The sequence below is a fragment of the Myotis davidii genome, unplaced genomic scaffold, assembly GCF_000327345.1.
Source record: "Myotis davidii unplaced genomic scaffold, ASM32734v1 scaffold207, whole genome shotgun sequence".
NCBI classification, from domain to species: domain Eukaryota; kingdom Metazoa; phylum Chordata; class Mammalia; order Chiroptera; family Vespertilionidae; genus Myotis; species Myotis davidii.
In genome coordinates, this window is record NW_006298349.1 from 1855573 (window position 1) to 1872412 (window position 16840).

Below are 16840 nucleotides of genomic sequence, written 5' to 3' on the forward strand. Positions count from 1 at the left end.
CAGCTGCGCTCGGGGCTTCTCTCCAGGTTCCCTGACAGCTGTCATTACCCCTCATGTCTACAAGGCATCCCAGGCCAGAGTCTCCCCAGCCCCGTGAGCGGATGTGAACACCGAGGAGAGGAGCCGGCCCCTCCCGCACAGCCGCCGCACTGAGGAGCACACCTCGCCTGTAGAAGATCATGCCCGCGCGGCAGCCTCGCAGGGTCTTGTGGGTGGTGGTGGACACCACGTGGCAGTGCTCGAAGGGGGAGGGCACCACGCCAGCCGCCACCAGCCCGCTGATGTGCGCCATGTCGGCCATGAGATATGCCCCGTTGTCATCGGCGATCTTCCGCAGTCGAGCGTAGTCCAGGTTTCGGGAGTAGCAGCTGGTTCCTAAGATGGCAAAAGCGACCCCACAGTCAGAGATGCCCACAGCCAACTGCGGCCGCACAGTGGCCTCCGATCTGCACATCTGAAAGCCTGGAGGCTTCTCCCTCCACAATCTGAGGACAGAAATGAAGGATGTTCTCGAAAAGCATCTGGTGTCAAGGCAGCCGCTCTGATCTCTGCCTCTTCCATGCCCTGGTGGCGGGACGGCCCCCACCCCAGCCAGTCAGGGATTAACATTTCTAGATGCTTCTCCGGGAACAGCCTCGGACCTATTCCACCAGCGGCTAATTGTGGCAAAACGGACATCTGTCCTTAGAGAAGGGTACACTTGGACCCAAGCTCAGCCATCCAGGCAGAAACCAGCAGTGAGCAGGACGGGGCGAGGACTGGGAGCTCCCACCGCAGCTTCCCGCCGTTCGTCCCCTACAGTAATGAGGTTCATCACCTGCGATAATGAGCTTCGGATGGAAGAGGCGGGCGTTTTCCTCCAGCTGGTCGTAGTTGATGTAGCCAGTGTCGGGGTTCACCTGTAGGAAGCCACGGACACGCAGGCTCAGGCGCCTGCACCCCTCCCCGCGGCCCTCCCCCTGGACTGGCACTGGCCGTCAAGGGTCAGGCAACTCCTTCCACCTGCCCAAAGCTGCCTGCTCCTCTCTGCCACGAAGACAGGAAGGTGCCCAGGCCAGGCTTGAGGGTGAGGTGGGGGACCCGCATGTGGCATGCCCCTGTGGTGCCAACAACCAAGTCTCACTCACAGACCCACGAAGCCCCGAGGGTCCCGGGAAAGTGAGCCGCCCCCCCAGGGTCTCTGGGATGAGAAGGAACTAGGAAGCCACTGAGGAGCAACAGGAGCGGAGTGAGGCGAGCGAGCACCCGCATGCAGGCGCCAAGGCAGCGCTTTCAGGAAGGAGCCAGCGGGCCCACCAACGGCTCCTCAGTCCGAGCCCAGGGAGGCCCCAGAGAAAGTCGTGGGATTAGAAAGCCTCAGAGCTGACCTCACTCACTGCTTGTAAACCTAGGACGTCTAAGACTCTAGACCAGCCGTGGGCAAACTACAGCCCACGGGCCGGATCCGGCCCGTGTGAAATGAATAAAACTAAAAAAAAAAAAGACCGTACCCTTTTATGTAATGATGTTTACTTTGAATTTCTATTAGTTCACACAAACACTCCATCCATGCTTTTGTTCGGGCCCTCCGGTCCAGCTTAAGAACCCATTGTGGCCCTCGAGTCAAAAAGTTTGCCCATCCCTGTTCTAGACGCAGCTACCAGAACTAGGAACTGCATTTAGTGAGGCACTGGATGTAGGATCAAAAGCCAATTAAAAAGATCAATTAAAAAGGCAATTATATTTGTATCTATGAGCAGCAAAAAACAGAAAATGAAATGTTAATAATTATATCATTCATAAGTTTCAAAAGCCATAAAATATCTAACAAAAGGTGGGCAAGACCGCTACCCAGGGCATTATTGAGAGAAATGTGAAAGTTTTTCACAGTGACAGAATGAAGGCTGTGCGTGGGGAAGGCAGTGTGGCAGCAGGGTGGGCAGGGAGAGCTGGCCGGACAGGCCGCCGCCCAGGCGGTGCGGGGCTGCAGGGCAGCGAGGCCTTCCAACGCATGGCGTGAGGTCAGCTGGATGCCTACCGCAGCCACCGCTGGCCTCCAGAAACCAATTCAATTCCAGATGGAGTGCAGATGGTAAGACAACGTTTCTCTTTTTTGGCAGCACGTTTCTTAGTAAGTTCAATTTATTAAAGTTATGTTAATGCATTTATGCTAAAGGGAAGTAAAAATAGTCACTGGGCTGGTGTGGCTCAGTGGTTGAACGTCATCCCAGGCACCAGGTTGTGGGCTCGATCCCCAGTGTGGGGTATGCAGGAGGCAGCCGATCCGTGTTTCTTTCTCTTGGATGTTTCTATCCCTCTCTCCCTCTCTCTCTCTGAAATCAATAAAAACATTATTTGAAAAAAAAACCTCAGGGGGTTACTGTAGAAAAGACTTAGGGGTGTGGGGGGCATGGGAGCCCTCAGGGAGGAGGTGGTGAGAAACTTCCCCTGTGGAAGCCCCACCCCATGAGGGAAGGATTTGGGGTTAGGTGGTCACCCTTTCCACATAAAAAAAAATGCTTTCAGTTCAACACAATCACAGATGTGTGTGTGCCAGGGGTTCCACCTGGGAACCAAGGAGTCATCTGGAAAGCAAGCTGAAAGACGATTTGTGGTTTTGTTGTGTGTTTTGTTTTAAGGATGCAGCTGATTCTTTCTTAGTCACCTAAACTCAGCAAAGAAACTGTTAACTGAAAAATCAATGGCTGATCCACATTAAAAAAGATGGACATTACTCTATAAAATTTTAGAGGACATAATTACCCAAAAGTATCAGTTGCTACTCTCTCCCTGCACATTTTGCTTTTGAAACTTGTGGGATATTTTTTAAGTGTTTTTTGTTTTTTTTAAATTTCAAAAATTCGGCAATAAAGCAGCTCCTGGAAGAATTCACAGGCATGTAACCAACTGCCCTGTGGCCAGAGCAGAGTGGAGGCCTGGCCGGGAGGGAAGGAGCCCCTCCAGGCACAGGCCCAGCGAGAGGAGGTTCTAGTCGCGGGGAGAGCGACAGCAGGTGCACGGGCCAGCTGTTTCGCCATAGAGATGGACGGCCTGGCCCAGTGATGGGCGGAGCCTGGTGTGAAAGTCCCAGGGGGCAGGGCTCAAGGGCTGGGCGAGAAAGCAGCCTGATGGGTAACAGTTGCTGCTGAAGACCCATCAGGTCTGTGTCCTCCTGCCTGACCACCAAGGCCGGTGCCCACAGCCGCCCTCCAGCAGGTGAGCCGGCCAAGCTGGCCAGGGTTCCGTCCCAGCCACTCCACACCCCACAGGCCCACCGCTGGGCTGGCCTTCGTGTGTCCACCGGACTGTAGCCTGCACAGTGCGTATCAAAGACGAGGGGGGCTGTGGGGGTAACTGGGGTGCAGCCCCAGGCTTGCTAATGCCAAGAAGACTTCAGTAACAGCAGACATTGGGCTACAGAGCACGAGGCTCCCCAAAGGCCCCCTGAAGGTTGAAGAACAAGCCCGGGGTTCCTCCGCCACCACGCTTTCCCCGGTGAAAGGATCCCGGAACCGGCCTTTGTGCTCAGTGCAGACAGAGCATTGTATTACCACGTTCAGGGTCAGCACTGCCAATGCAGACACCGTCACTGGGAACACCAAGGCTTTCCATGGAAAGCAGTGAGCCAGCACGTGCACTCAAAGAGCATGTGCCCTGGCCGGGAGCTCAGTAGGTTAGAGCACAGTCCTGATATGCCAAGGTTGCGGGTTTGATCTCTGGTCAGGGCACAAACAGGAAGCAACCAGTGAGTCACACATAATGAAACAACAAATCGATGCCCCCTCCTCTCTTTCTCTCCCCTCAAAATCAATGAAAAAAAAACAGAGCCTGTGTGCAATGGCTAGAACTGAGGCAAAGGCTAATAAAACAGCAAACAGCTCTAGCCGGTTTGGCTCTGTGGATAGAGCGCTGGCCTGCGGACCAAGGTTCCCAGGTTCAATTCTGGTCAAGGGCACGTGCCTTGGTTGCAGGCTCTTCCCTGACCCGGGCCCTGGTCAGGGCGCGAGCAGCAGGCAACCAATCGATGTGTCTCTCTCACATTGATATTTCTGTCTTCTTCTCTCTCTTCCACTCTCTCTAAAAATCAATGGAAAAATATCCTTAGATAAAACACACAACAAAACAAAACAGCAAACGTTCAAGGATATGCACCAATCTGAAAACACCGAGAGAGATCAATGGCTTGTTTTGCCTCCGGAACCCCTGACTGGAAGTTCATAGGTCAACGCTCACTGAGCCACACTGGCCACGGCTCTTTCTTTCTTAATATGTTTTCTTTGTTGTTAGTCCTCACCAGGGGATAATTTTTCCATTATTTTTCAGAGAGAGTGGGAGGGAGTGAGGAAGGGAGGGAGAAACATTACAGTGATGTGAGAGAGACACACCGACTGGTTGCCTCCTGCATGCGTCCCAACGGGCTGGGGACTGAACCCAAAACCCAGGTACATGCCCTTGACCAGGAATCGAACTGTGAGCACAGGCCAACACTCTAACCACTTAGCTCCAGCCAGGGCTAAATATGTTTTTATTGTCTTTTGTGTTGTTTGTTTTTAGAGAGGGGAAGGAAGAGGGGGAGAGAGAAACATCAACTGGTTTCCTTCTGCACACTGCGACCAGGGATTGAACCCGAAGCCTGCGTATGTGCCCTGACCGGGATCACCTCTCAGTATACAGGGGACACTTCACTGAACCACACGGTCCAGGCAGCTTGATTTTCTTAAAAGGATAACATTATGTGTCTGATATTCAACCACGCGGAATAGCGCATGGCTGCCTTTGCTCTGATGGGACGAATGAAAGGAACCAGGGATGGCCCACTGACTACGTGCCGCGAGGAGAGAGTCCGGGCACGAGGAGAATCAGGTGCACAGGGTGTACCATGAGCACGTGTGCAAGTCACCTCTTTGTACCATCTCTCTACTCATCGCCACGGCGAACTCCCTGCGCCCCTCAGGAGCCCACGGATCTCACACGCAGCTACACTTTTATTTATTTAATTTAGAGAGGGAGGGGGAGAGACACTGATTGCTGTCCACCCATTCACGCACTATTAGTTGCTCCTGTATGTGCCCTGATTGGGACCCTCACCCTTGGCATATCGGGATGATGCTATAACCAACTGAACTACCCGGCCAGGGCCTGACATGCTTTTTACCAAACTGTTTATAATGACAAGGGCCCCACATAAACGTGCTGGTCCCGCAACGGGCATCGGGCCTGGCTCAGGAGGCTGACGAGGTGCTGGTGGGGGCTGCTGGCGGTGGCGGGAGTCCGCTGCACCTGCTGTCACTAGGGGTCCAGCTGGGGCACCTGGTTGTTGGGAGCTGTCACTGCCCCTCATTCTGGAGCAGCTGGCAGCCCTGCTGTGGCTGGAACCTCCTACGCAGTTGCCTCCCCAACCGCCCCCAGCCTGCCCTGCATGCCTGAGGAGTCCCCAGGGCAGGGAAATGACAAATGGTGAGAGTGGGGACTTCCGCTGGTGCCAGGTGAACAACTCATTCCTACTGGTGCAGCCACACACTGGCGGCTTCCTGAGGAGACAGACTGTGGGCTGTGGAGAGAGGGGCACTCTTACCTTATAGGGCATAGATTCAAAAAAGATGGATGTAGCAGAGATTTTCTTCTTGTCCGTCATGAACCCGTGGGTCAGGTGGCCTCCGTCGGGCAGGTCCAGGCCCATGATGCGCCCGTGGGGTTCCACCAGGGCGGTGTACACTGCGAAGTTGGCAGGGGAGCCTGGACCGGGCAGACCAGAGGGCGTACAATTGCTTCTGCCCGTGCGGCACCTGGCAGGACCCCAAGCTCGGCCACTAGGCCATCCACCAGAAGGGGCCACCACATGGAACAGAGTGAGATGCTCCGTCTCCGACTCCATCAGGTTCAAATCTGTGTGGCTCCCATGGCCTTCAGGCTAATAGCCTGCTCCAGACATGCCGGTCACTAGAGGACGTCTGCGGGGCCTCAACTCTGCTTTCTTAACATGGGTTTGAGGGTTAGGGCCCCACCTTCTCGATCAACAAATCTTTCCTTACTCCAAACTCTGAGTTTTAGCCTTTCAGAGTGTGGGGCATGCGACTTTGGACGGGAAACAATGTCGCGTTCCTCGAGCCCCCCGAGGTTCCCCTACACCAACCCCTTGGAGAGTGAGGGAAGGGGCAGGTCAGAAAGGGCACTGTCCTTGAGGAGGGAGAGGAGCGGGAGCCAAGGACATGGAGAAAGACACCCACGCCAGGAGGGGCCTTTCCTAGCTTTTGTGTGTGGGCAGTCCTTCCCAGGCTCCTCCCCAGGAACACTGGCCAGGCCTCCCTGGACCTGGTAGGTAGTTACCCGAGTAGGGCTGGACGTTGACCCCCCAGCACTGGGGGTCCAGACCGTAGACCTGCAGCGCTCGCTTCTGACAGAGGATCTCCAACTCATCAACAAACTCAGTCCCGCCGTAATACCTGCGTGAGAAGAGCAGGAGAGTCAGGCCCGCTCTGGCAGAGGCCGAAGAACCTCGCGCAGGAGTGCAGCTCTGGTGGGAAGCCACAGGACGAGCCTTCTCCGGGCCCCGCCTTCTCCGTGCCCCGCCTTCTCCATGCCCGCTCCGACACTGAGCTAGTGTCTCCTAATCGAGGAGGAAACTGAGGTCAGCTGCAGGGCCAACCTCGCATGAGCACTGTGCTAAGTGAAACAAGCCGTTCCAGCACCGACTGCCCCTTACGTAAGGGGCCAAGAGCAGTGACATCACAGAGACAGAATGTGAATGGTGGTTGGCCAGGGGCTGGGTGGAGGGAGAGGTAGAGGGTTTTTGCATTTCTAATGAAATTTTACTTCTCACTGAATAATAACATATCAAAATTTCTCATATATTTGTGTTTTTTATTGGTATACATACTAATAATCATAATAACTCAATCCAGAAGAAATTTTTAATACTTAGGCCTTGTGGTCACAAAAAGCTTTGAAATTTTTTAAATTAAATGTTTACATTTTTAAATTATAATAAAAGCCACATAACATAAAATTTACCATCTTAACCATTTTTTTAAAAATATGTTTTTATTGATTTTTAGAGAAAGAAGGGAGAGGGAGTGAGAGAGAAACATCGATGCTCCTGCATGCTCCCCCATGGGGACTGAGCCAGCAACATGGGCATGTGCCTCCACCAGGAATCAAACCAGCGACCCTTTGGTGCATGAGACGATGCTCAACCAATGGAGCCACACCATTGTGACCATTTTTAAGCACACAGTTCAGTAGTGTTAAGTGCTTCGTGTTGATAAGTACTCACATTATTACACTGCAGATCTCTAGAACTTTTTCATCTTGCAAAACTGAAACTCTACACCCGCTGAACAACTCCCCATTTCTCCCTCCCCCAGCCCCTAGGAACCACAATCTAGTTCCATTTCTATGAGGTCCCTTGACTACTCTAGGGACCTCATAGAAATGGAATCATATAGTATCTGACTTCTTGTGACCAGTTTATTTCACTTAGCATAATGTCCTCAAGGCTCATCCTTGCAGCATGTGGTAGGATTTCCTTCTTTTTTTTTTTTATTGTAAGTACTAGAGGCTCAGTGTATGAAATTCGTGTCGGGGGTGGAGGGACCCCTCAGCCCAGCTGCACCCTCTCTCAATCCAGGACCCCTTGGGGGATGTCCAACTACCGGTTTAGACCTGTGGGATTGGGCCTAAACTGGCAGTTGGACATCCCTCTCGCAATCTGGGACCACTGGCTCCTAACTGCTTGTCTGCCTCCCTGCCTGCCCGATCGCCCCTAACCCCTCTGCCTGCCTGCCTGCCTGCCCCTAACCCCTCTGCCTGCCCCTAACCCCTTTAATTGCCTGCCTGATCACCCCTAACCCCTTTAGCTGCCTGCCTGATCACCCCTAACCACTCTGCCTGCCTGTCTTATTCCCCTAACTGCTCACCTGCCTGCCTGATCACCCCTAACCACTCTGCTTGCCTGCCTTATTCCCCTAACTGCTCACCTGCCTGCCTGATCGCCCCTAACCACTTGCCTGCCTGCCTGATTGCCCCTAATTGCCTCTGCCTTGGCCCCTGCCGCCGAGGCTTGGTCCTGAAGGACTTCCGGGAGATCGTTTGGCTGTCCGGTCTAACTAGCATATTACACTTTTATTATTATAGATAGACCACCTTTGCTTATCTACCTGTCCATCAATGGACACTTGGGTTGCTCCCATATGTTGATTACTGTGACTAATGCTGTTATGAACATGGTGTACAAATATCTGTTTGATTCCTTGATTTCAATTCTACTGGAATATATACCCAGAAGTGGAATTGCTGGATCATATATTTTTCGTTTTTTGAGGAACCTGCATACTGTTTTCCACAGTGACTGCACATTTTACATCCCTACCAACAGTGCACAAGGGCTACTCCTCTATATTCTCACCAACACGTGTCTTGTGTGTGTTTCTATAGTAGCCACTCTAATGGTGTGAGGGAGTAGCTCAGTGGGGTTTTGATCCGCATGCCCTGATGTTCAGGGGCGCTGAGCACCTGGTTCATGTGCTTGCTGGCAGGAGTTACAGTTTAATGGGTACAGAGTTTTGTTTGTGCAAAATGAAAAAGTTCTGGAGATGATGGTGGTGATGGTTGCACCATATTGTGAATGTGCTTAAAGCCACTGAACTGCACACTTAAAAAGGAAAATTTCCTTATGTATATTTTACCACAATAAGGGAAAAAGGGCGAATGAGGGGTTTTACTCAGAGTAAGGCAGGTTAGTAGGAAACTAGGAAAGTTCCTTGGCAAGTGGGCTGGGGAAGCTGAGACAGAGAGCTGAACAAACTGGCCAGCAATCCACAACAGACACAGACGGTCGGCGGGGCACAGAGCCCGGGTGACTAGCAATGGGCGAGACTGGTGCGGACCTTCCCCAGGGCGGCCTTTCCGCCCCTGGCATATTGCTGGTCATGCAGTTTAAACCCCTTGCCCTGGGGCTGACCAATCAGTGGAGCCACGACCCTGAAAGGGTTTAATTCCTCCCCTAAAACCTCCCCTAAATGCCCAGCCTTTAAAACCCTCAAGAGGAAGGACCCAGCCTGCACTCTCCCTCCCAGGAGTGCGCCCATGCCTTTCCCTTCCCTCTACCCCCTGCAGGCGGGCACCTCCTACACTCCACGGGGTCCCCACCAGGGGAGCAATGGGCAGCGGCAGCTCGTGCCGGGCTCACCCTCCGATCTGATCCTGTCTCCAAGGCCCCTTTCTCTGACTTCTTAGTGAACCAGAGCAGCCCACCCAGGCTCTCCTGCTGCTTCTACCCCGGCCCCTTCCTTGTTGCACTGCCCCAGCTTTAATACACATCCTCTCAGTCACCTGGACTCTGGTGTGACGCCTTCCCTGCACCAAGTCAAGAACCACGCACTCGGCCGGCCCTAGGCTCAGGCCCCTTTCTGGTAACAACACTTCCGATGTCAAATGTGAGGGGGTTTTTCCTCACACCATCCAGTCCTGACACCGACCAACCATCCGACAATTCAATTCAGCTCTGACCGACCAGCTGGGGCAGCCCAGCCCCTGAGGCTAAGGGCTCAGCCCCCCAGGCCGTCCCACTTCAGAGGCTGTCACAATGGCTGCTCCCCAGGTTGCTCACTTCTGTTTGACAAACTCTGGGATTCCTACACCCCCCTCACGTTCAATAACTCACCGAAGTGACCCATGGAACTCAGGACAGCACTTTATTTACTATCACTGGCCAGATGCATGGGGCCCGGTGTGGGGAACGGGTTAGGGTTAGAGCCCCCGGGCCTCTCCAGGCCGGCCCCTCCTAGCACCTCGGCCGTGCACCGCGCTGGGTTCCATAGGCTTCCGTATGAGGTGACTGATCAAACCGCTGGCCAGTGGCGGTGACTCGGCTGCAGCCCGCTCAGCATGCCTTGGTCTTTCCGGCCACCAGCCCCACCCTGAAGCCGTCTAGAGGCCCACCAAGGGTCACCTCTTAACATAAACGCAGGTGTGTTCATTATGAGTAAGACATCCTATCACCAGATTCCAAGAGTTTTAGGAGCTCAGGTGCCAGAAACCAGGGACAAAGACCAGATGTTTCTTATCAAACCACAACTGGAAAGCATCTGGATCCAGGCCCAGCCCCACTACCCGTGTGCAAACTTAAAAAGTCACCGAATCTTAGTGAGTCTTCGCTCTCCCATCCTTACAGCATGGAGCACAAGCCCCCCTTTCACTACAGGGCAGCCATGAGGATCCAAGGAGATATTCGTTGTGAAAACACCCAGTGACCTCTGACCTCCTCAAGGTACAATGCAAAAGCTAGTCATTCACAGCAGAAGAAACACAAGCCCTACTGTAGGGCGCGGCTATAGGGTTAAGCCTCGGACTAACCTGTTGGCAAAGCCACAAACACGTCCCAGCTTGGAGGGCACAGCCCTCTTAGCATAATTAGGCTTGACCTTATGATGCTCCCTAGATTTTATCTGGGAAGCTAATGGGCTGAGGGAGATGCAGCAGTGAAACAAGTGAAACTCACAAGAACATTGTAACTATGGTGACCACTACCTTGTTTACCTCTGGCTATAAAATAAAGGCTCAGCTTGCTGTCGGGATCTCTCTCTGTGGCCTCAGCCAGGCACAGGAAGATCCACCCCGAGCTGATTCTCTCTGTCTGTCTCTTCTTCATCCTTCGCTGCCCCCCCTCAGGCTTGTGAACCCTTGGCTGAGGTGGCTCCGCACACCTACTCTGGTGTCTGGCCATTCTACAGAGAGCTGCAGAGTAAGCACCTCAGGGTAGAATGCATTCAACTCCCAGGGCGAACCTTCTTTTTCTGTGTCCTTTGGGACACAAAAATACAGATTTGCAAAACCATATGTCAGATGCTGTAATCATCACTTTGTCTGGTGATGACTGTAAAAGAGGTAACTTCTGAGGGTTCTCTGGGTGAAGGAGTTGACCCAAATCACTGCCCACATCAATCCAACATTCATTCCGGCAGCAGGTTCAGGGTCCACTTCTGAGTCCCTCCTGAAGTCGCGTTGATTACTCACACACAACAGCCCCCGGGACTCTGTCACCCAGTTCTCACTAAGGCAGCGGTTCTCAACCCTTTGGCGGTCGAACGACCCTTTCCCGGGGGTCGCCTAAGACCATCCTGCATATCAGATATTTACATGACGATTTATAACAGTAGCAACATGACAGTTATGAAGTAGCAACGAAAATAATTTTATGGTTGGGTCACAACATGAGGAACTGTATTTAAAGGGCCAGAAGGTTGAGAACCACTGTTCTAGAGGCTCACCCACAGCTCAGCAGGTCCGCACTCCTCTATAGGGACTGGCCTGCTCGTCAGGAAAGCCGCGCAGGGGCTGTGAGTGACCCTGTGTGTAGCTGCTCTGGGACATCGGCGCTGTCACAGGCCCGCATACAAGGTGTCAGACCGCAGGCGTGGACAGGAGCCTGCGGGGCCTGCACTCTGCTGACTCCGTGCCTCGCCCACCTGCCGGAAGCAGCGCTCACACAGCATTCTCATACCTCTGGCCAGGGTACCCCTCAGAGTACTTGTTATTTAAGCAGGAGCCCAGGGCCTCCAAAACTGCTCGGCTGGCGAAATTCTCTGAGGCGATCAGCTCTAGTCCAACCCTCTGCCGGTTACTCTCCTTCTTAATGATGTTGTAAACCTGGAGAGGAGAAAACAGACACAAACATGTGGACCTCTAAGCTCAACATTCCGCTCTGGTCACCGCAATGACTGAGGAAAGAGAAGAGCCGCTGTTAAAGCGCCATATTTTGCCCTCAGAGGTTGACCATAACCCCTAAAACCAAACCCAGAATATACTTAAAATAAGTATCTCACCTAATTTTTAATTCTACGGTCTTATCTTTAGTTTTACATTTCACCAAGTTTTCCCTTCCCTGATTCCTTGCTTCTCTTCTTTAAAATAAGCTTCCTTAACAGATGGTTAGGCCAGGCTGGTGTGGCTCAGTGGTTGAACGCTGACCTATGAACCAGGAGGTCACAGTTCAATTCCTGGTCAGGACACATGCCCAGGTTGTGGGCTCCATCCCCAGTAGGGAGTGTGCAGGAGGCAGCCAATCAATGATTCTCTCTCAACATTGATGTTTCTATCTCCCTCTTCCTTCCTCCCTGAAATCAATAAAAATATATTTTTACAAATACATTAATAAAAGATGCTTCTTGGTGTCTAACTGTCTTCCTCTGAACTGTAAGAAAGGGTCAGATCTCAGCGACCTTCCCCGTCCCTCCAGAGCATCCAGCACAGAGCTCTGCACTTTGCAGAAGCACAGAAATACTTACCCTTATCCTGGAAGGGCTTTTAGCCCTTTGCCAACCGCTGCCCCTAAGCCTGGCACTCTTATACTAACTGCAAGGCTATTCTGGATGAAGGGCACTTGGTGTTAGAACTAGAAAGTAAACAAGACACTGGGATCTGAGGACACCCACGAAGACTCCCAGCCTCACCTCGATGTCGCTGTCTTTCAGGGGCTGTGCCAGCATTTTGTCATGCGAGGACCACAGGTCAGCGTTCTTAGGAGCCCTGCTCATCGCAGTCGCCATTGCACTGGTTCAAAGTTGCCTCAAAATGGAAGAACTTCCAACATTAATTTTAGTCAAAGCTCATTGCAACCTGTTAGTTCTCTGAGTTGCTAAAGTATCGATCGACACTATTAGCCCCTCCCTCAACTGCTTGGCAAACATGAAAATAGTCTATTGCAAAACCACCAGGTGGGACTTCTGGTTCCGCTCGGAACTGTGGGTGTCAGCTTGTTACCCAGTTAGCGATGAGGGCCACCCCCACTCCCTAGGAGGCCTGACCCCACGGACAGAGCCCTGCTGCTGCCTTTTCTCAATTAACCTTTCCTGCTATGGCTTCTCTCTCCAACTAAACTAACTTCCTGGAAGGCAAGGGCTGTGTGCTACTTTCATTTTTTTAAATCTCCCACAGAATTCAGTGCGGCCACACATGAAGTAATATTTGCCTCAACAATGAATTAAGTGTCATTTTTTCCATTTTTTAAGTAATGAAAACGAGGCTCAGAGCAGTAAAGCCTCAGCCTGTGGCTGCACAGCACATTGGCCATGAGGGTCAGACTCGGAACCCGAAGTCATATGCTCTTTTTACCCACAGGGTTCCTGGAGAAACTGCAAGTTAGAGCACGCACTGGCTTAAATACAGACTGCTCTGCAAGAATTATAGATAGAAAAAAAAAAGAATTATAGATCAATCTCTTTCAACAGAAAACTGCATCCCATCAAAACGCGGGAAAATGTATGTTTCTACAAAGAACAAGAATTTGTGATCTGTGGCACCTCCCCTGGTGTGAAAGTTTAAATATTTACAGGAACCTACCTCCCCTAATCAACAAACAGTCGCAGCTTTTCAGCAGTGTTCCAATAATTTGGTAAGCTTTCACCTAAAAGGATTCATGGAGCCTGGCCGGTGTGGCTCAGTGGTAGCGCGTCAGCCCATGCACTGGAGTCTCGGGTGCGATTCCCCATCAAGGGCACAGACCTGGACTGCAGGCCGACCCTGGCCCCGTCGGGTGCTTTTGGAGGCAACCAATCGACGTGTCTTTCTCACATCTGATGTTTCTCTCTCCCTCCCTCCCTCCCTTCCACCCTCTTTAAAAATCAGTGAAAAAAACATCCTTGGGCAAGGATTACCAACAACAATAATAATAAAATAAAAATAAAATAAAACGATTCACCGACAACTATTTATTCAGGCCTCTCTGTGCCGCCATGGCATTGCTATTGGGAACACAGTTGTGAGCACAGCAGACTGGGCCCTGCCGTCAGGGCCTTCCCTGGTGCGGAAGGTGAGCAGCAAACTGAACAAGTGTACTAAATGCAGACGGATAAAACGAGGAGAGCCAGGAAGGACGGGAGCTGGGTGCTGGGGTGAGCAGGGCTCACGCTGGAGCTGAGGCAGGGGCCTACCCTAGGAAAGGGCGTCTAGATTAAGAGATCCAATCATGAGGAGAGAGCCCACACCCCAGAGTAATGGGATAATACCTATATACTGGTCTCGGCTCCTAGCCCCTTGTGAGTTGCTCAGTGAAAAGGACTAGGAGCCTCTGTTGTTCTAATGAGGTGACCTGGGTGGGCCCCGGGATGGCTGCTGGCTGGGGCGCTGGTCACGGGAAAGACCAGCCGTGATTAGAAGCCTGGGCTTTCCAGCCCCGCCCCCACCTCTCCAAAGAGGAGTTAACACTTGATCATGCCTACACGAGGAAGCCTGCATATATTCAGAGCTCCAGGTGGTGGACACATCTACACGGGGAAGTGGCGCACCCTAACTCCACCGGGGACAGAGCTCCTGTGCTCTGGACCCTGCCAGACCTCACCCTGAGTGCCATCCTGCTGTTCACCTGTATCCTTTGTCATCTCTCTGGAAAAACTGGTAGCCTGGCTGGCGTGGTTCAGTGGTTGAGTGTCAACCTATGAACCAGGAGGTCATGGTTCGCTTCCCGGTCAGGGCACATGCCCAGGTTAAGGGCTTCATTCCCAGTGTGGGGCGTGCAGGAGGCTGCCAATCAATGATTCTCTCTCATCACTGATGTTTCTATCTCCCTCTCCCTTCTCTCTGAAATCAATAAAATTATATTTAAAAAACTGATAAACGTTAAGTGTTTCCCTGAGTTCTGTGAGCAGCTCTAACAAATGATGGAATGCCAGGAGCAGGTCACGGGAGCCTGATTTGTAGCCGATAGGACAGAAGTCGTGGATAACCTGGGGACCTACTATTTGTGACTGACATCTGAAGGGGGTGGTCTCGTGGGCTGAATTAACTCCGGGTAGAATTGGATTGAATTGTAAGACACCCAGTGGTGTCTCAGACCTGCTGATGCCTGGAAACCCCCACACATCTGGTGTGAGAAGGGTTGCTTGGTGGTGGTGTGAGAGTAAAAGGGAAACACAGCAGAAAGGTTGTAGCTTTTCCCACACAAGTACACACACAGTAAATTTGCTCAACAAATACACCCATTAGATGAAACAGTCTAATAGTCCCAAATTACAGGGATCCTCCTTAATCTCTGGTCCTATAACCTTGAACCAGGCCATTATTTTACCGTAAGCACAGCATGCTTAGGAAGGAAGCACTGTGCTGGAATGCAATGGACACTTCTGTGGTCACAGCAGCACCACCTTGCCAAGGACAGGCAGGTGACCTTGAATGTGGCTGGCCACGCCCCACATTTCCACCAGAGGTGGAGAGACACGTGAATGCCGACCTCTGCACTCAAGAACGGCCAGTTCAACCTGAGGACCTGTGCATGGACCAACACCACCCTCGGCAGGTGGTAAGCCCACAACAAAAAGCACCAGAGACAAAACCAGGCTCCAAGAGAAAAGCTGCTTCAAATACTGACTAGTCAAAGGCAAAAAGGATTGAAGGTGGCAAGCAGAGAAGACCATCTCAACCAGCCAACGGCTAAAGCCCATTGCGACCCCCCCCCCCCCCCACAGTCAGACAGATCCTCAGTCACTGTGAAAGGCACTCAGCTCCCCTCTGCTCAGGAAAAAGAACCAAGCCTCTGCCTCATCTGTGGTCTCACTCATCTCACTGCAGCGTAACAACCTGCCGCCCTGTTGCAAACCTTTTCCTTGCCCAGATGCTAATTCTGACTCACAGTGACCGCTTCCGCCCACGGTGAGGGTGCAGATGTGGCCAGCACCCCACGCTCACTGCCCACCCACTGGGAGTCTCCTCCCCGGGTCGTTACCACTCAGGATCAAGTCACCCCCTCCAGACAGTAATTAATTCATACTCTCAGTAAATCCATATCGAGTCTAACTTAACGTTTTTTTATTAACCAGGAAAAAGTTTGAGTTCTTCATTCAGAGTTCAGGATTGTGTGTCTTGTTTCAATTAAATCAGTTATAATCTATTATATCTATTAAGTCAATAAAATCTATTCTATCCTGAGGGTTGCTGTATGGCCTTGCCTGCGTTAGGGATGCAGTTCTGCAGCCTCAGCTGTCATGACATGGTGGCATGCGCCTCACTCACCCCCAGGGAGACAGGCCAGGAAGTGAATTCATTCTCTAAAGTCACCAGCCTCCCCATGCCTCCAACCTTCCCAGGGCCTCGGTCACAAGTGGAACCGAGGGGCCTGCGGAGGGAACCCCTGCTGAATGTCACCCGTCTCAGGCTCTGTGACCTCCGCTTTTCAGAAAGCTGAGGCTCAGAGAGCGCAGGGCCGAAGGCCATGTCATTTGAACTGTTTTCCCTGGAGTTGGTTCCAAAGCCCGCCTGCGCCACCCGCACTAAATAAAAGCACAATCACCCAACTCCGCGCACGTTCCCTCGAGTAGGAAGTTACAAACGTGACCCCGTAAGAATCTGAACTGGTGCTTCCAGTGCAGCAACTGCCTGACGGGAGGCACCTGCGGGTGCGGGGCTCCGCTGGCCAAGGTCCATTTAACTTCCAAGGCCTGGACGCACAGGGCACCGGGCCAAGAACCCTACGGTGCAACGTCCGTCCCCCAGAACGGCTGCAGCCAGTCCCTTCCCTCAGGGACCCAAGCCGAGCGGCCACAAACGCCGCGGTGAGCGCGCCGGCTGCGCGGAACCTGGGTTCGATTCCGTGTGCCATGTGGCAGGGTCCCGCCTACACCGGCTCCTCTCCGAGCCGCCCCGTCCCGTCTGCAAAGCACTCGACTGGCAGCTTTGCGGGGAGGATGCCGCGGGGAGGTGCCGCTGCACTTGCATTTGGAATGCTCGGCCCGAGAGCGCTCAGGGGAGAGCGGCCACTCGGACCTGTGTTCAGCTGGGCCACCCCCTACCGCACCTGAGACCTGAGACCAGAGAACGGGCGCTCGGGACTCGCACCGACCCCCCGCCCATCAACCCCCCCGCCCCTCACCTG

General features: G+C 52.6%; 1 protein-coding gene across 1 annotated transcript in view; it reads right to left on the reverse strand.

Annotated features, from left to right (window-relative positions):
- Window positions 1–13109, reverse strand: part of SHMT1 (serine hydroxymethyltransferase 1 (soluble)) — a 19608-nt gene extending 6499 nt beyond the window's left edge. The window contains exons 1-6 of the mRNA XM_006773960.2: window positions 12429–13109; window positions 11480–11625; window positions 6307–6422; window positions 5555–5715; window positions 818–899; window positions 163–375 (exon numbers count right to left, since the gene is read on the reverse strand). Of these exons, the coding sequence (XP_006774023.1) occupies window positions 163–375; window positions 818–899; window positions 5555–5715; window positions 6307–6422; window positions 11480–11625; window positions 12429–12524 (814 nt within the window). The 5' untranslated portion in view covers window positions 12525–13109. The remainder of the gene's footprint in view (window positions 1–162; window positions 376–817; window positions 900–5554; window positions 5716–6306; window positions 6423–11479; window positions 11626–12428) is intronic.
- Window positions 13110–16840: the final 3731 nt, after the last annotated feature.